At 40.2% G+C, this 20,298-nt stretch overlaps 1 protein-coding gene across 3 annotated transcripts in view; it reads right to left on the bottom strand.

The window, feature by feature from the left end:
- Positions 1 to 3,579: 3,579 nt before the first annotated feature.
- Positions 3,580 to 20,298, bottom strand: part of LOC109637389 (ribosomal RNA processing protein 1 homolog B-like) — a 33,657-nt gene continuing 16,938 nt past the window's right edge. For 2 of the 3 annotated variants that reach the window (XM_069532320.1, XM_069532321.1), the window contains exons 13-17: positions 19,838 to 19,975; positions 9,593 to 10,863; positions 9,377 to 9,514; positions 5,759 to 5,819; positions 3,580 to 4,787 (exon numbers count right to left, since the gene is read on the bottom strand). In XM_069532320.1, the coding sequence (XP_069388421.1) occupies positions 4,570 to 4,787; positions 5,759 to 5,819; positions 9,377 to 9,514; positions 9,593 to 10,863; positions 19,838 to 19,975 (1,826 nt within the window). In that variant the 3' untranslated portion in view covers positions 3,580 to 4,569. The remainder of the gene's footprint in view (positions 4,788 to 5,758; positions 5,820 to 9,376; positions 9,515 to 9,592; positions 10,864 to 19,837; positions 19,976 to 20,298) is intronic. The other variant, XM_069532322.1, reaches the window with a different exon arrangement.

Raw genomic sequence — 20,298 nt, 5'->3', positions numbered from 1 at the left:
CACTCTGTTGGCTGATCCTTATCTCTGATTTTCTTGACAGGGAACAAAGGTGTGCGCACTGGAGAGTTATCACATGGACAAATTACTCCTGCAGCTTTAAGAGACTCAAAGACCAGTGTTATGCCATTGATGGCTTCTTGTTTAAGCGGATATTGAGCCTTGCAAGGTCTAAAGTCTGATTTTGGAGTTCACAGTCTTTGATGAGGCCAAGGTCTTAGGGAGCACCTGTAGGACTGGAATAGCTCTGGATTGATTTTCGGACAAAAAAGAAAAAGATTTTGAAGTGCTTTTTAGGTACCAGCTGGATTGTTTTTTTAGTGTGCACAACAGATGAAAAACTCTTAGAATAACACTGCAGTGTTGGTGAGAAAAAATAGAACGATCCGATGTTACTATTTTTTTTTTTTTTCTTTTTTACAAAAGGGCCCAAATCTTCCCAATTATTTGATGTGTGTTTAGAAAGTGTGATGTGTGGGACCTAATGGTCTATGGTGTACACATCACATTAAGCTGGTGTGAGAGAGACTGATACAGCACATTTATCTGGTGTCCAATAAATGTGTGTCAGTGTGTGGTTATCGAATCTCTCTCTCAACCAACCTTCCTCATATGGCTCATCAGGTCCTGGTGACACGAGAGGTGCAATGCAGATCTTCTGGTGTCATGAAATCTATTGTAGCTGTTGAAACAGTTTTTCTAGCCAAAGTAACAAGCTCAGAGGAGGTTGATGGTTGTAATTTCCATTGATATGCATACTGTAGGTCTGAGGTGTGGTGAACAAGACAGTGTGAGAAATTGGCTCCAGATCGGAGAGTCTGTGAACTTTTACACCTTCTGGAGTTGAGATCAGACAAAGGCTTAATTTGCACATCAAGTCTCTGCCCATCAGATTAAAGGGACAGACTTGAGAGTGTGGTGGCAATTTCGGTGAAAGAAGCACAAAGTCAGACACTTCTTTCTGAAAGTTTAACTCAGCATCTGCAGATGGACTCATCAGTACACATCACCTGAATGACATGCACAAACGAGCAAAGAACATGGGAGAATCTGTGTTCTTATAACTCGCAGCCCTCTCCTACTAAGCATGCAAAGTTATTAATTACCCTCCTGTAGTTTCACTCAGTGGAGGAGACATCCTGTCCATTTGTTTACATGTTCTGTGGATGACCCCCCTGTGAGATCCCAGTTGTTTGATCCCAATCAGAGATACCAAGAGATACCATAAAGATGTGGTTTCTCGAGGCCATAAAACTCAAGTCTCTTAAGCCACCATCATAAACCTTAAGGTTACCCTTTTAGATTAACAAATTGGTCAACTCTTTGGTCAGTCATTCACATACACGTCTGCTCATGCAATTAAACATGCACAAATGTAAAAAATTCCATTACAAGAGCAAGAATGCATGCTTGAAGGTTACATTTGTCCCATCCTCACATTTGAGTGGGATGGTAATGTTTTCTCTAATTGTTTGACCTGATGAACCAATAAGAGATCGATGAAAGGCGAGACACCAACGAAAACCTACCTGCTGTCACCACACCTGAAGAGCATGCTCACTCAGAGGTGAGGTGATCTACAAGAGATAGAAGGCCACAAAACTTCCTCACATATGAGACCTTGGTTGAACCCTCAGTGCACTCACATGCCACGGTTAACTCAGTAGTGGGGGGCACAGCACCATACTCAACTGCAGCTCATCACACGTCACCTTCACACCAACTATTTCCATTCATTTCACCCTTTTACATGCCATATACATCCTCCGTATTTCCCACCCATAAACCATACATGTTATATACTTACCACACACTGACTACTTACATTCCATCCACATTGTCTGTCTGCTAAATAGAAATATAAGTAAGACAGGGAAGAAGAGTTGAAGCTATAAGTTTGAGACAAAGGTTTGAAGAAAATGCCAGAAGCCATTTTTATTTTGTCAGGGAGTGTGTAATGTACACTAAAAGTATTAGCACATTTGTTATATTTTGTCTAAGTTTACTGTTAATAATCGTTTTAAGTGTGTGTTGTCTTTCGCCCCTTTTGGAAACTATCCTCTTTTGTATTACTTTTTGAAAGCAAAAACTAAATTATGTGACCAATATGATTGAGCCAATGCGGAAGGGCCAAGGGACTCCTACTTTGAAGGACGAGCTCCACTGCTTCTCATAGCTGTGAGGAAGAGGCAAGCCACATCTCCATGTCTAACTCTTGTCTCCTGTATTTCAGACAATATATAAATACAGCCGTTTATGGGTGCTACAGTCCGGTACCTGTAACAAAAGCATAAAACATGCCATGTCTTGTCAACATGAGAGGGCGCTATGTTTATGACTGTATATACTGTATACTCATGTAGATGTGTTCAGAATTGGAAGCTTATCAAATCAATGAGAAGTCTTGTGCAGATTGGATAATGTACACTGAAGTTACAACTTCCTGTTTCACAGCAAAATATTAATATTCAATGCCACGCCACAGGGACAATTCTCTTAACAAAATCTTGTATAGAGCACAACTTTCATCAAGTTGTTTAGAATGCACTCACCTAGGATAAAAAATAGTAAATTCAATAGAGAGAATAAAGAATTTGGTAGATTATCAGGATATATTGACAATCAGTAGAGACAAATTTACCTGAGTGAGTTAAAATGACAATCATGCTTAGCATTCTATTTCAAACCATTCCAATATTTGTTGGCAAGTTGTTATTTAGAAAACCTGATAAAATTACCTCTTCGTCCAGTTGAGACAAGAACACGTTCTTGCATAGATAGAGGGAGAGTGGAGGGCTGACCATGTCAAATTAAATGCATTATTGACTGGTATACTCAACATACAGCTTGGAGAACCAGAGACGAGGAGAGTAGTGGCCAGGGACCACATGCTCAAATTCATCACAAATGCATTAAATATGTAAACGAACAAGCATGCAACTGTTCCACATTATCTGCTTAATGTGCATATTACTGAGATTCATTTAAACCAGACAACTCAGTCATAGTATGATGTAGAGGTTAATAATAGCTGACCATTCTGAAAGAACACACTGTGTGATTCCTGTAATCTCACTAAGGCGCAAACACTTTACTTGCTGAAATTGACACGATTGAGAACATCACTAATATCAGGTGTTGGAGAGTATACACACAAGAAGACCAGGTGTTGCTTGGAATAATCAATGAAACGCATTTAACATAACACCGTATTTTAAATATCCATAGTCAGAATCATTGTTTTATATAACCACTAAATGGCAGGATATATGTGATCTGCAGGTTTCAAAGGCAGGGTAAATTTAACCTCAATTAACAAGTCTTCACAATCCAATGGCATTACTTTTATTTTAGCTTGTTGAATTTGATAAATACTGGATACCCTGTGTACGTTCCTCATTTAAAATCCTCTGTGAGAGGGAGAGAGAGAATGAGCTGCCTCTACTGTATGAATATATCCATGTCAATCAGTCATAATGGTATCAGGCAAACCCTGTTTAACCAGCAGGGTTTTCTGGAGGCACCTGTAACGTTTTATAGTCAAGGGAACAAATCATGACAGATAACAAGTGAGTCTTCTGATAATCAGAAATGAGCCATAAGACAATGAGTCAAGATTTATGAGAGTCAGATGAAGATGGAAAATAGTGACAACAGAAAATTATTCAATGAATGGATGTGAGTAATCACCGAGTCAGCAGGTTAGTTCCACCGTACAGAATGTATTTAAATCGCCAAAAGCTGTTACATTGTCAATAATCTTTGGTAGATATGAGCTGCAATAATAACGTAATGGTTATGATCCACAATAATGCGACAATGCAGTTCCTAGTCATATCACGCCACAAGCCCTTGACCCTCACTGTAAGTGTATCATTAGCTGAGCCATCACAGAGTAACCAATACAGAGAAGTCCAGCGATGGAATGGATATTCTCCAAAACAAATGATGTCCATATTGTGCTTCAATTACAGTTACTGTAACATACTGTATTTGACTTCCCCAAAAAAGTTATAAAATCCATCAATTAAAAACTAAAAAAGAACAAAAAATAAGAATATAGTATTGATTTCTATCATTTGTTATAATGTGAAAATTAGTAGACAATATTCTAGCAGTTAAAAATTAACTTTAATCTTTTTTCATTTAACATAGAAACGTGTATTTCAGTCCCTGAATACTGTATACAGAATTTGGTGTTGATTAAAAGTCAGAATAAATAAAACCCTTCATTAACCTTTACACCAGCATAACATCAAACAGGGTAGTTTTAGCTGTGTGCACATAGTAGTACTCTCATTCACGGATTTTCTTCAGGTCAAACATTTTTGATGAACTACAACATTGTAAATTCAAAAGACTGAAATATTGTACTACCACCACACAAACTGAACATTTGATCAAATTGAGCTGGAAGCTGGAATGAGCAACTTTATTCAAACATTAGTCACCCAAAGCAGCAAAAAGAAACACTAAACAAAAAAAAACACATCTCTATTTTCAACATTGGTTGAGTCAGTCTAATGAGTAAGTCTAAAAAGTTGAGTATTACATCTTTATAGCGTGGCAGACTTAGAAGAAGTCTACCGCCGAAGGCCGTCGTTCAGGTGTGGTTTTTAGACTATTCAAACTTTTCTTCTTGTTGAACTTGGGGGTTGTCTTCAGGTTGGTTGAGCCTGGTGTTGGCGGAGACTTTAAGACCCCAGACTTGGGTTTTTGTTTTGGGTCAAAGGGCACTCGTGATGACCCGTCTGGACTCACCAGCAGGCTGCGATCTGTTTTCCTAAACTCTGCATTATGGACGGTAACAAGGAAAGGTGACAAGGTGTTACTCAATTTACCTAGAACATCTTTTACTCTCATTCCAAAGTTATTAATCTTAAAAGAATCACACACAGATTAAAAAACGAAGTCTTAACCTTGGAAACAACCAATGAGAATATTGACTCTGCACATTGTGTATTTAGTTACAAGCAAGCTTCAACATCCACAGGACAACCAGTCTACAGAGTCGTGTTCAACAAGTAGAAAAACAGATCTCACATATGGTAAGTTATAAATATTTTGTTATTTTTGCTTTTATGTTTTTTTTACCATTACTTTTAGTGTTTTTTTCCCCATTACATACATCATGAAAACAAATTCAAAAAATAATTTGTAAGACAAGGGTGAAAAAGTGCTGCCCATAAAGCACTGCATGAATGTGCATGTGGATGGGTGCATGGCAATAACGTGTACTGTATAGCGCTTTGATTGGTCATCAAGACTAGAAAAGTGCTATATAAATACAGACCATTTACCATTAGTAGGGGAATTGAGAAAAAAAAACCCATCTACCTGAGACACAGAGGAGCGCAATGGTAGTTCAAGACAAAACTCCTGTGACAGTAACCCAGAGCACAGACTATTTTCCACTACACTACCTCACTGTGCACAGGGACACTTCCACATCATTTCTGAACTGAAACCATCCGACAGCATCCGAGCTGGCAGCCAAACAGGCTGTGTCGTGGTTCAGAGTCTCAGGTTGAAAACATCGGGAAGTTTGGTTGAAAAGCCAAAGTGATCCATAACCTCCGTAGTCAGTTAGGGACAGTGAGACACATAATTCAAGTGAACTGCATATACTGAAGGGACTGAATGTTACCAGGTGAATGTGAAGGAGCTAACAATAAAAAATAGGTCTAGGATTTAATATTTTATGAGCCAGTTCATCTCGTCACACGATGTAAATTTCAAATATTTACTATAAATATCTTACCAGCCGTTTTATTATTCTTGAGACCAAACGTCACCTTCTTGAATTCAGGAGTTTGACTCTTCTGGGAAATAAAAACACAGGAAAAAAAAACAACATAAAAATCAAGCACAGTTGCATATTGTACAACATAATTCAAATAACATTACAATCAGAGAATGGCTGAGCTGATCAATGAAGTAGTTTCCATTTATCTAAGGAGATACCAAAATTAATTGAATCTGTTCAGTAGGTAAGCCAGTTTTTTTTCATTACACTCCCCAGAACCTATTTATTCAGATGACCCCCACACAATTAATTTTTGTTTTCCAGCTAATTGCAGAGAACATGAAGTCTCTCCTGTAGCGGGATAAACAATATTTATGCCACCTCGTGTCTTGATGGCCAATAAAATGTCTCATTTTAAAGATATACAGATTAATTGAGGAACATGAGACCACTTTATCTTATGTTACATGGAAAACATGTCATGTTATTTATTTTTATGTAACATTTTCAAACAAAACTCTAGAATTCATTCTACTTTAACAGACTACGATGTTTCAAAAACCAGGGCCTCTTTGACAAGTTGCTAATTAAAATCAGTAAACATAAACACTGTCCAAAGTCATCACGTTAAAGTCCATTGTACAACTGCACAGCAATTAAAGCCAACTGAAAGAACATCAATTGACAGTGTACTCTATTTCACACCATTGAATAAATTAGCAGGCTACATATGCTTTACAGACTGGCTTAAACTCAATAATATATTAACTGAATTAGTGCAAAAATAGGGGCTCATTATGAGGTTACACAACCTTAAACCTGTAAACTTCAAACAAGGCTCAATCTGTGCTGCACAAATAGCTACAACAAACTTTGTAACTGCCAGGTGAAATGCAAAAAAAACAATCAAAGTGCACACAATTTAAACATCTTCAGTCCTTAGTGAAGAGAAGACTGGACCTTTAATGTGTGTCTGTCCTGATCCTGAAGCAGCCGTAGTTTTAATTATTTAGCGATGGACAACCGCTAAAACAATGAACGTAGTGGAAAACATGAATCGATTATGTCACAGCATCGATGCAGTAGCCCAAACTTTAGCACATGTGCTGCTGCCGGCTACTGCTCCTATGCTCTGTGTCAACCTTACCCTCTGTTTCTGACACTTAAAAAAAAACTTCTACACTGCAATGTTTATCCCACAACGTGATGACGTAAGGTGACATGATGCCCCCATGTAAGGCATATAGCCTTAAAATTGACTCATCTTGTCTCATTCCAAGCGTCATCTTATCGGCCTGTTGTATCCACAGAAATGTTAATTTCGGGCCAATGCCGATACGTCATATTACAGCCTTTATCGGCCGATATGACAGTATGCAGATATCATTGTGCATCCTCAAATTTTATATTATTCATAGTAGTATTACATTAATATTAAAATGTATTTCCTACACATGTGTTAGGTGTAGCTGCCCTGCCGAGGGAGAAATATTACAGTTTCTATTTCGAGGTGAGAGAGGAGAACGAAACAGCGATGTGAGTCATGCCACAGACCAATATTGTTTTCTAATTGATTTGAGATCATTTGATAAAGTTCCTACAATGTTAGAAAAACCGAAGGAAAGCTAGATAGTTTGTTTACACTGTGGTGGAATTAACTAGTATATCATTCCATCAATGATTCCCTATATAACCTTCTGCCTATTTTTCCTTATTGTTTGATTTTCCATACAGCAAATGTTTATTGGATCATGGTGGAGTAACTTTCTTGATTGACTATATTTCCTTTAAGCCAAATCCACAGCCAGCTGATAAGAATATTTCATCAAATGCTTTTTTTGTTACTGTTTATAAATAACAAAATTGTGACTGTTTAAATATTTTTGGAGATTTCACATCATATGACAGGCAACAATTTTGACTCGAATGTTTTATAACAAAGTCAAGCAGACAACATAAATAATCAGCGCCGGTTCTAGTGGAGAAGTTCAACAGCCAAGCAGCACTCATTGAAGTAGACAAAGTCCAATCATTTTATTCTTCTTCTATTAATGACTAGCTTTATGTCGTAACCAGAATTACAATTTAAACCTACCTTCATAGATTAATTCACTGATAACATTAGTTGCAGTTAACATTATCCCACTTTAACATTGTTTTATACCATCACCCATATTATCACCTTTCAATTGCATAGCTATAAATCCATATGATTTAATATTGCATATTTCATGTCTTATCCTATAATTCCCTTCCTAGTACATATTAAAGAGTTGAGAACATGGAGAGAATAATTCACATCTATGTGAAAAAGTGGTTAGGAGTCTAAGCAACATTGGTCTGTATGGACATGGCATCCTCAAGCTGCATATCTCAAGTCTTGTAAAGGAGTTTGAATGCACCAAGACAATACCAGAGATGATCCTCTTAAAGTCCCAAGACACATCTATATTGACGGTTGGAGCCATCACTGACAACAGGATGGAAATGGACACCAAAAGAAGAAACCCAACAGACAAAAGCAGCACTCCAGCATGCTGACATTGTGGGCCACGTTCAACAGGACACTCTCAAAAAGTCTCTCCCAAGGTAGGTATAGGTGGTGATGCAACCAGGTACTCAAAATGCCTTTCAGCAACAACTGAAACAAAGAACTGCTATTAATGTCTTGCTATCCAAAACATAGAGCGCAGTTCAAAGGACAACATCTGTCTGCGAGGAGGAACAGGGACAGAGAGGGCCTCCTCCAGTGACCAGGCGTGGTCAGTTGGAGCAAGCTCGAGACCGGGAGATGTTGGTGGATGTGGGCCAGCAACTCACACTCCCATCCAATATTGTCACTACCACCCTGAGACATGACCTGATACTCTGGTGCAACAACCTGCTTCGTAGAATTGGCCCTGGGAGGATACTGTTGATGAAGCGAATGAGAGGAAAAAGCTGTGGTATGTAGACATGGCATTTAAGGCAGAGCAACATGGTTGGAAAGCAATAGTTTGCTCTATGGTGGTTGGCTGCAGTGGTTTCATTTCAACATCCACCATGAGGTAACTAAAATATCTGGGGATCAAGCACACCATAAAAGAAACATTGCACTGCAGAATGCTACAGGCAATGGCTCTGGATGAAGAGGAAAGATCCCAATACAGACCCAAGATGCTAGGGAAATTAAACTAGGTCTGATCAATATGTGATGGGCCTGCCTTAGAAGAGGGTGACGCTAAGGTAAACAACTGAAAACATGACCCTAACATCCGCTGTCAATAACATCTGATAACATCAACTGGTAATAGGCATTAATTATAATGGTAGAGCATACAAGGAATATTTAGTGTTAAGTTTAACTTATGATGCTAAGGCACACAACTGAGGTTTTGTCCCTAACATCTGCTGGCGGACGCCATCACCTGCTAACATCTATTGTTGGTTGGTAACTTAAATTGTGCAGAAGACCTTCAAAAGTACAAGGGATATTCACCATCTACTCCTATATTCTAAAATAGAGATCCATTCAATTGAGAATTCATGATTTAAGACTGATTATAAATGAAATTGTAGACATTTGTTCTGATAGGAGTGGGTGCCTTATTCATGCAAATTAATCTTAAAGCTGCAAATGGTGTTGGGACTTGCCCTTGACTTGCAGAAGAGTGGTGTAGGGGCTACAGTGTTGCTCTGAAAGGTAATGAAGTCAGACGCCAACCAAGAGGCAGTCATCAATTTCTTTTGTGAGGTTTTCACGCCCAGAGGTCTGGATAGCTCTTCAACATCCTAAGGAGGGAACCAATTATTTCAGGTACTTCAATCACTTCACCCCATCTGAACCATTTAACCTCATCACATACTCACATTTCCAGGTTTTGTCCACTTGGCACAAGTTTCCTCTTCTGCATTGATCATTGCATCCTCCTGTGCAGCAGGCATCAGCTGATTAACCTCAAACTCAAACACCACAGGGATCTTCCTCTTCTTATTTTTGGTCAGTTTCCTTTTGGAGAAAATTGCCTCGGTTTCAGCCAGGGGAAGCTCTAAATCTAGACTACCAACCATCTGCAGTCGGGTTTCATCTTTGAGCTGCCTTGTCTGAATTGGTGTCATTTTAGGAGTGTGTTTCTTCTTTGTTAATCTGGTGAGCAGTTTCTGTTCAATTTTCAGCTTGCCCTTTTTCTTCCTTTTAATTGGCACTGAAGTGGTATGTTGACTAGCTTCCGATGTGATCTCAGTATCTGAGTGTTTGTCCTCCACCTCAAACTGTGCATTCACCTTGAGACTCGTTATCTTACTCTTCCTCTTTCCATCACTTGGCTCTTTGAATTTGGTTTTGGCTTTGGAGCTCTCATTGTGAATCTGTGATTCACCCTCAGGTTTGCGCTCAGCCTTCATGCCCAACTTCCTCTTCTTGGCAGGGAATCTAGCATTAGTCTGCAGTGTTGTCACAGTTTCTTCTGCTGATGTCTTATAACCTACAGATGTGATCTCTGTCTCTGCACTAACCTGTAACAGAGTCTTCATCTCATTTGTTTGCTCCTCAGTTTTTAGGCTCTTCTTTTTATTCTTCTTTCCTGAGACTCGAGCAACTGTTTCAGGGGACATTTCTGGCTCTGTTGAAGTAAAGGTCTGTTGATCCTCGACTGCCACTATCTCAGGTTTGGACTCAGAAGTGTCCCCCTTTTTTTCCCTTGAAAGAGTTTCAGTTTGGTTCTTGTTGTCTTTAGTGCGGGACCTTGGTTGTGCAGCCTCTTCTGTAACTGAGGGCTGCTTCTTTACCTCAGAGAGGAGCAGAGTTTCTGATTGATCCTGTGCAGTAGTTGTGACTTTTTCAATCGAGATGTGGATTTTTACCTCTGCTTCCTTTTCTAAATCTTCTGCTTGTGCACACTGTGGAATACCTTCAGCTTCTTCAATCTCTTTAATTGGAGTTTGAGATTGAGCCATGGCCTGTACCTGTTTGGACCTCTCTGTATTTTCCTCACTTTGAACACTACCTCCCTGTTCCGCTTTCTTCTTCTTCCTTTTTGTCTTTTTCCCACCATCATTAGTGGTTTGGTCTACTCTTTCACTGTCATGTTTTTCCAAGTCCTTGTTTTGCTTGTCTAGTGTGGATGCCTGCTTTTTCTTCCCTGAAATTGAAAGAGATGGATCAGTTACTTTCCACACATCTGCATCTGTCATCCACAAAATATTTATTAAATGGAGAAACTTACACAGACAATATGTAGTTCAAAACGTAGCCTAGTGTTTCATTTCTGATAAGCAAACCCAAGACTCAGTCTGAGTGTAATTGTATTTTCCATTCATTATAATCTTAGTACATTGGTGTAATAAGTTAAATGAGCACTGTCTAAATGGTTTAACATTTTAAAAAAACAATCCAATACATTTTAGACATGTTAGATACTGTGTCTGTGGATGCTGCAAAGATATTTAAGCATGCTACAATCCTATCACCTTTGTCTTACCATATTACATGTATGGGACAGGCTGGTGAACAACCATAAGACCTCTGGAGTCTTAAAAACACTGCATTAAGCAAGAAAAAAGAATTACAATTTACTGAGCTTTGAGAGTTTCAAATTATTTGCCTGTTTGAATGGTTTGGCCCCTCCTTCATTAAACACAAGACAAATCAGTGGAACACCCTGCCTGCCAATTTGTGGAGATGTAACTCTATACTGTAGTTTGAAAATCAATAAGAGTCTGTTGAAAGTTATGTCCCCACTGACCCTGATCTCTGCTCTTTACAATTTTTATTCATTTAACAAGCATAATCTTGTGATGTGCTATTGTGTTTTTATTAAATTGTTTGTCATGTGTGATTGTTTGTGCATGTATGGTCTGCCTCTGTGTTTTAACTGAGACATGTATGAACACATGAATTTCCCCTTGTGGAATAATAAAGTTTACCTTGAACTTTGTATAGTCTTATTCTTACATGCCAAGGGACTGCAGATATAAACTAGTTTTAAGCTATCATCTGCTGCAGTGCATCAAATGGCAACGTTTGTTTTTAACTGTACATGGTTCTTTTCAAATAATAAATAAAGACAAGTTAATTTCAAATTATTATTGAGGAGAAAGAATGACATTCATATTAACATTTTATCACTGATACACTGCTAAGTATTTCTCACACTGCCATGGGTCTCATAGTGAAGACTCCTAAGAATAACCCTACAGAATGTGAAGTTGCCATATCTAAATAAAAAAGATCATTCCACAAACACTAATATAAAACCGGAATTACATGGACTGAGCTCAGTTTTACGCAAATGGATACTGGAATAGTAAAAAAATAGGCCCCAGTCTTAAAATCCCAAAAATTGATTTCAGCAGTAAATGGCAAAGCTTACTCTCCCTTTCCTACTGCTTCCATATGGAAACTGAAGCCCTCTTCTCCACAATCAGAGGTCATTTTTTTTGCCAACATTTACACAAGAAAAATATAACACTTTTGTTTTCACCCCAATTTTTCATGGATGGAAGTACACTATATTACCAAAAGTATTGGCTCACTTGCCTTGAGTAGCATATGAACTTAAGTGACATCCCATTCTTAATCCATAGGGTTTAATATGACATCAGTCCACGCTTTGCAGCTATAACAGCTTCAACTCTTCTGTGACAACTTTTCACAAGGTTTAGGAGCGTGTTTATGGGAATTTTTGACCATTCTTCCAGAAACACATTTGTGAGGTCACACACTGATGTTGGACGAGAAGGCCTGGCTCTCAGTCTCCGCTCTAATTCATCCCAAAGGTGTTCTATCGGGTTGAGGTCAGGACTCTGTGCAGGCCAGTCAAGTTCATCCACACAAACTCTCTCATCCATGTCTTTATGGACCTTGCTTTGTGCACTGGTGCACAGTCATGGTGGAACAGGAAGAGGCCATCCCCAAACTGTTCCTCTAAAGTTAGGTGCATGGAATTGTCCAAAATCTCTTGGTATGCTGAAGCATTCAGAGTTCCTTTCACTGGAACTAAGGGGCCACGCCCAGCTCCTGAAAAACAACCCCACACTAAAGCGACGTGCTTTACACCACTGCATCCGATGCTTTGCATTGCACTTGGTGATGTATGGCTTGGATACAGCTGCTCGGCCATGGAAACCCATTCCATGAAGCTCTTTACGCACTATTCTTAAACTAATCTGAACATGAAGTTTGGAGGTCTGTAGTGATTGACTCTGCAGAAAGTTGGCGACCTCTGCACACTTTCTGCCTCAGCATCCGCTGTCCTCGCTCCGTCATTTAAGGTGGCCTACCACTTCGTGGCTGAGTTGCTGTCGTTCCCAATCACCTCCACTTTGTTATAATACCACTGACAGTTGACTGTGGGATATTTAGGAGTGAGGAAATTTCACGACTGGACTTGTTGCACAGGTGGCATCCCATCACAGTACCACACTGTAATTCACAGAGCTCCTAAGAGCAGCCCATTCTTTCACAAATGTTTGTAGAAACAGTGTGCATGGCTTGGTGTTTGATTTTATACACCTGTGGCCATGGAAGTGTTTGGAACACCTGATTTCAATTATTTGGACAGGTGAGTGAATACTTCTGGCAATATAGTGTATGTTAGATTGACTATATGGTAGGCCTGGGCCGATAATCAATAAATTGCACGATAAATTAAAATGGACTCAATAATTTTGCCATCCTCGATATATTGCCGTTTGCATGCGCGTTTGTTTTCTCATCACTCGCCTCCAAGCAGGCTGGATGTTAAGAGGGTTCACTCTGTGCTCGGTCTCAGCACCTGGGGGCATTGGTTCCATAGCGGAATGAACGGAGTGAACCCTCTTGTCAGTCACCCAGTCTCTTCGTCTCTGTGGGGGGAGGCTGGGCCGCTAGCATTGGCTACACACACAGAGTGCAGCAAGTGAGTGTCATGCCAAATGCCACAGCCCCGGTGTGGGAATATTTCGGCTTCAAACCGAATGAGCAAGGTGAGCCCATCAACACGGACGAGCCACTTCAAAAGTGGTGGCAACGAAAAAAGGCAACACAACAAATTTGCATGCCCACCTAAAGCATAACCACCTGACCCAGTTTTCCCAGCTGAGGAAAAAAAAGTGCACCTCGAGATGCAGAGCCTTCGTCCCGACAGTCAACACTCACTGAGGCGTTTGGTCGACAAAGTAAATATAAACGGAACAGCGCAAAATGGTGTGCGCTCACAGAAAGTGTAGTTCGCTATATTGCAAAAGAAATGCTCCCCTTTAATACAGTTGAAAAGCCAGCATTGAAAGAAATGCTGCAAACGTTTGACAGACAGTACGAATTGCCTGCGAGAAAATACATGTCACAAACGGCCTAAATGTTCAATATTTATTGAAGAGCAGTTTTGTTTATCAAGACTTGATAAGCAATTTTATTTATTGTTTTGGTTGTGTGTGGTTTTATATTTGAGTGCTGTTTTTGCTAACAGAGACTGAGAGTCTCTTTGTTTGTTTTATTTATTTAGGATATTTAAACGTTCCTGAAATTACAATTACAATGGTAAAAAACACTGAGAAATAAAAGTTTATTGTATTTGAAAGGGTGTGCATTATTATGATATATTATCATGTTGACAATAATAAGTTTATCGGCAATAATTTGTTATCGTCCCAGGCCTACTCTATGGAAACAAAAGGCATATTACGCTCAAATGTGTTCAAATCTTTGTTAGTAAGGACATCAACTTTGTAAAGATACGCAGGGTTTTGGACCAGAGAATCAGGTCTGGTCTTAAGGTAGTGGTAATATGTGATGGGACTGTAAGCCACTGGCCCACGTCAACCAACATCTCTCTGTCTTCCTACGAGGTGTATTCACGGACCATCGGACGTGCTAACATCTGCTTGCTTAGCCACTTCCGGTGGACATTTGGGCTTAAAACACAGTGTAAATGACGTTGTTTCGAGTCGAATATGAATGTTGGGGTTTGCAGACACCTGGTTGATACCACAGGCGCAGTATGGGGGCATGTTATGTTTTTTTCTGAAACTTCAGAAGTGTTGTGGACTCAAACACTTCACCCACCCCGCCATTGGCATAGTGGTGAGTGGATAATGAGTAAAGTTTTATTTTTGAATGAACTATCCCTTTAAGTCACCTCTTCTCTTGTACAGTGTGTTCTATTTCCAGCTGCCTTCTGGACTTCGTTTCCACTGTTAGCTAGGCACTTTGTTGCTGAAGAAACAGGTGCTACACCAATTGATAGATATACCAGACTACAACGCTCAGCAGCTTCTGTCTGATCCCTGACAGCTTCTGACAAAACATGCAGAGAAAACATCATTCCAGAGCTGAGGATGCAACAGACTAAAGGCAACAGGGCTGTCACTTTGGATATGCGGACAGAAGATTTCCATTAATTTGTTATCTTTGTGTCACTCTGCATTACATTAACAAATGAAAACTGACTGAGCGAGTGCTTTGCACTTAAGAGTGGGACACTGCATTACGCAAAAAGGCAGATAACCTCAGAACAGCTATAATACAAGCAATGCATAAATACAATCCTTATGAGTTCCTATCCAAATTGGTCTATGTGACTGACACAGGTGCAAAAATAGTTAGAACCCTACGCACTGTTACTATGCTTAGTTGCGCCGCACACCTAGCTCGCAGAAGATGATGTCTTTGACTAACTTTAAGTAGACCAACTTACAGAATCGTCAAAAAATAAAAAATAAACAAACACTGAAAGCATCCATGGAGACACGCTGGAACTTGCTACATAAATTGCTTGACTTTTTCCAGCAGCCAGTGAGGACATCCGTATCGTCACCTGCAACCATCATCCACTGACAGCTTGACACCATCATTGCTGAAAGAAAAAAAAGCCTGAAAATTCTGACTGAAAAGTTTGAGCTGCATCTCCTTGAAAAGCCTCAAGGTGCTTCCAGACCAGGGTGAGGTGATGAGCAATTAGAAAATCCCCTAAACTGGTCAAACTATTAAGTTGTGCAATTTTTTTCCTGCAGTGTACAAACTTGCATCCTACATCAAATTCAAAACAAACCAAGTAGGGCTGGGCGATATCCCAATATTTTAATATATATCGATATATATTTCTAAACGAGATATAACACGGGACAATATCGCTTGTATCGATATAGTTCATTTTGAGTTAAAATGACAATACATGGGCTGCAAGTTCGCACCTATTTCTTCTCTCCCTGTGTCCCTACACACACACACAACCTTTCTGCTCCGCCTCCCTCACTCTTTGACCACAAGCCCTCCCCCTCCACTCTCCCCTAAATTCAGCAACAACGTGGGGACGGAGTCCGCTGCAGAAGAGGAGTTGGTCAGTAAGCGAAAGAACAATGGCTCGATAATTTGGAGATGGTTTGGTTTTAAAGTGGCAGACGACCAGCAGCAAAATGTTTTCTGTAAAGAATGTCGAAAACCTGTTGCAACTAAAGGCTTGAGCATGACAAATCTCTTCCACCACTTACAACAGCACCATAAAGTGCAGTATAAGGAGTGTGTCAAAATACGTGCTGCGACTCAGGCCAGAAAGCCTCCCCAGTGTTCTGCCCCGAAACAAACCCTGCTGCAAGTTTCATTGACCCATGCTGTACCTTACGAAGGAACAAGTGACAAGTGGCGTAATATAACCAAAGCCGTGGCTTTCCATATCGTTAAAGACATGGCCCCCATATCAACAGTGGAGCAAACCGGCTTTGTACAGCTGCTAAAAACACTGAATCCAAGATACCAATTGCCCAGTCGCAATTACTCCGCAAGAGAGGCACTACCCAAAATGTACACAGATGTTAGAGCCAGTCTTGCTGCCCGGCTTGCAAAAGTGTCTCACTACGCGCTGACCACCAACATGTGGTCCAGCAGGACCTGCGAACCTTACATGAGTGTGACGGTGCACTTCATGGAAGACTGGGAGATGAAGAGTGTCTGTCTTCAGACCAGCTACTTTCCACTAGATCATACAGGGGAGCATATTGCCGAAGCCCTGTCAGTGTTGTTGCTGTTACCTGGCAGTTCAATGATGATTCCGACCTTCGTGAAAGCTCGGACCACAGTTGAGACTGATACCTTAGCCCAGGCATCCACGATCCATTGGCAGATAGTGGCGTAAGTCGCCAGGCGCTGTCTCCCTGTTTTGGTGAATGTGTGTTCGCCTTCTGTCATCCACTGCTCCCACACAGCTAGCAGTTTAACTTTGAACGCCCCTGTTGACACCAATATCTAGCGGCTGGAGTTCTTTAGTTAATCCACCCGGAATGATGGCAAGCTCTGAATTAGTTTGCTTCGCTTGGTTTTTGAAAGCATCAGCGAGATGGGCGCGCACGGAGTCGCAGATCAATAGGGACAGAGATTTGTGGAAAAAGCCACCCGGTCTCTTGACGTAAATTTCTTTCAGCCACTCACTCATCTTTTCCTCGTCCATCCAGCCCTTTGGGTTAGCTTTGATGATGACACTGGCTGGAAACTTCTCTTTCGGCAAAGTCTTCCTCTTGAAAATGACCATGGGTGGAAGTTTCTGGCCATTAGCCTGGCAACCGAGAACTACAGTGAAGGATGACTTCACGTTCCCTGTGGTGCATATAGACACCGTTCTGATCCCTGTTTTCTTCACAGTGCGGTTCACAGGGATATCAAAGGTGAGGGGAACCTCATCCATGTTGGTGATGCGCTCTGGCCGGATCTTCTTTTCAGTGGTCTTGTTTTTGCAGTATGCGAGGAAAGTGGCCAGCTTTTCTTCGTAATCTTTTGGCAGTTGCTGCGAGACGGTAGTTTGTGTGCGGATGGAGAGATTACGTCTTTTCATAAAACGAAAGCACTAAGAAGGACCGCCTTGAAAGTAATTGATATTCATGTCTCGTGCTAAAGCTGTTGCCTTCATCCAAATATAGACTTCTTACCTGCTGCTCTCTGTTCAATAACCCACTGTTCAATTTTGTCCTCCAACTGTGGCCATCTCGTTGTTCCCTTGAAAACTCTGTGTGGTCTTCTTTACTTGGTGCAGGTCATCTTCTTGCTTCCTCCACTTCCATACCATTGATTCATTAATGTTGAATTCTCTCGCAGCTGCTCTATTCCCATGTTCTACTGCGTAACTGATAGCCTTGAGTTTGAAGTCTGCGTTGTAAGCGTGTCTCTTGACAGGTGCCATTTTGGGGTCCTGATACACACAAACTGTAATACTATGGTGAAACACAGTATGTTTTACTCCGCGACGCTCCTGACTACTCCTGACTGTCACACTAAAATATTTTGACAGAGCGCCGCGTGTGCCGTGTACCACAGAATCGCTTTGAGGTCAGTAAGCACAACCAGAATTAATCCATATATAAGGTGCTCCGGATTATAAGTCACGCTTTCGTTCTTTGAGAAAATTTAAGCTTTTTAAGTGCGCCCTATAGTCCGGAAAATACGGTAGTTGCTGTGACGACGCAAGTAATGTTGTCAAAGCGCTGCAACTAACAAGGTGGCCAAGGATGCAATGTCTTGGTCACAGACTTCATCTGGCCATTGGTGCAATATTGAATTATTTGATTAAAATCAGAAAATATATGACAGGCAAAATGCTCAGTAAAACACTGTGTGTGTGTGTGTGTGTCAGTTATAGTCCTGGTAACAGTGTTGTTTATGTATTCTGTTTAACACTTTGGATAATAGTATCTAATAAATTTAATTTTATTTAAATGTAATCATACACAAATAATTAATGATAATAATTAATAACTGTACAGCACTTGGGATGGTTTGATGCACTTAAGGTTCTGTTTACATTAATAAAGGTGCCTGTGTGACATTTGGGGTGGCTGTGGCTGAGGGGGTAGAGCGGTCATCCTCCAACCAGAAGGTCGGAAGTTTGATCCCCAGTCTTCCCATCTGCATGCCAAAGTGTCCTTGGGCAAGATACTGAACCCCAAAACTGCCCAATAGAACACCAAAAAGTGCTAGCTATAGAAGCACTGTATGAATGTGTGTGTGAATGGGTGAATGGAAAACTGTAGTGTAAAGCACTTTAAGTTGTCTTCAAGACTAGAAAAGCGCTATATAAATACAACCATTTACCATTTGGCACGTGGCTTAAAGTTATAACTGACTGTATGTTTTTTAAAGGGTTTGCCTCTGGAAAAAAATGAATCTTATATGCTATAATGCTTTGGGGGAAACCCCCATTACCGATATGTATCGAGTATCGCAATTCATCTCGAGATATGACTTTTAGTCCATATCGCCCAGCCCTACACCCAAGGAGGATCATTTCGATCTTTACTGTTGTGGAAGGAGCACTCTACAATGTTTCCTAACCTGGCAGGGATTGCATGGAATATGCTCGCCTCCCTGGCTTTGAGTGCAGCCAGCAAAAGAGAATTTTCCTCAGCTGAATTTGTGATTTAAGAACGCAGAACCCAGCTTAAACCAGGGACTGTTGAAAATATTCTGTTTTTGCACAGCAACATCAGGCTCAAGGATAATTAAATGTCAGCATGAGCAAAGTAAGTAACATAGCTGGTGTTTTATTCTGCCAAAGAGGAAATGTTCTAATGGCACAGATAGACATATAGGGACTATTGACGATATTGTATTTCTGCGCAGCAACCTCAGTCTCAAGAGCAATGACACGTCAGTATGAGAATAGTGAATGAAAACATAGTTGTTTACTGATTCTGCCACATTGGCTTCTGTTAATTATAATTAGAAATTCTTGTGTTTCTACATTTTTTTATCTCACAAGTAAAAATAAAGCGCTTTGAAGAGACTGTTTAGCCTATGTGTTTAATCACAGATGAGTCGCAGGGCTCATTAATGAGTCAGAGTGGAACCAAATTTGAGTTGGAGGTAACTGTGGGTTACAGGTTGGTTCTGGTACTGAACTTTGTGGATGCTGATGGGTGCAAAACTGGACCCATGCAGGACTCTGATATTGAGAATAAAAGCAAGTGGATGTAGTTCAGTTCATGGCTGCATCCATGATATATCATTCTCAAGACTATGATCAGATGCTAAATTCCATTGCTTATTTAATATTTTCTTGCTTAATGTCAATTAATGACAATACGGTATAGAGAACATATGGATTTTTACACTTTTGTAAATTGGACATATCTGCCAACCCAAGTTGCCTTTACTTTTCTTAGCTGCTGGGGTCCCCTTCTCATCTTCATCCATAGGACGACATTCTCTCTTCATCCTCCTCCTGCTGCCAAACATTTCATCATCCTCATCAGTAGAGACCTCTTCTGGATACACATCCTGAGGAAAAATGCCTGAGGAAAGATTCCAGAGTGAAACAAGTTAATTATTACATTTTCACATAAATTCTTAATAAATATTGCAAATACATACTCAACTTTTTGGTATTGGAATAATAAAATCTATTAAGTCCTCTAGATGGAGCTTACTGTCTGTTGAGGTCAGCACAACAAAGATCCATGACTCACATAAACATGGAGAAAGAATGCATCAACCAAATTTAGGGATCTTTCAGTCAGACAAATATAACCTAAGACAGTCTATAATACTTTACAATGTACTATAGACTGTTACTGTCATAACAATTGTGCTATAATTTTTCAAAATCAGACAACAG

Source organism: Paralichthys olivaceus, chromosome 10 (genome assembly GCF_024713975.1).
Source record: "Paralichthys olivaceus isolate ysfri-2021 chromosome 10, ASM2471397v2, whole genome shotgun sequence".
NCBI classification, from domain to species: Eukaryota; Metazoa; Chordata; class Actinopteri; order Pleuronectiformes; family Paralichthyidae; genus Paralichthys; species Paralichthys olivaceus.
Note: the sequence above shows the minus strand (reverse complement) of the source record. Positions and strands in the feature narration are given on the sequence as shown.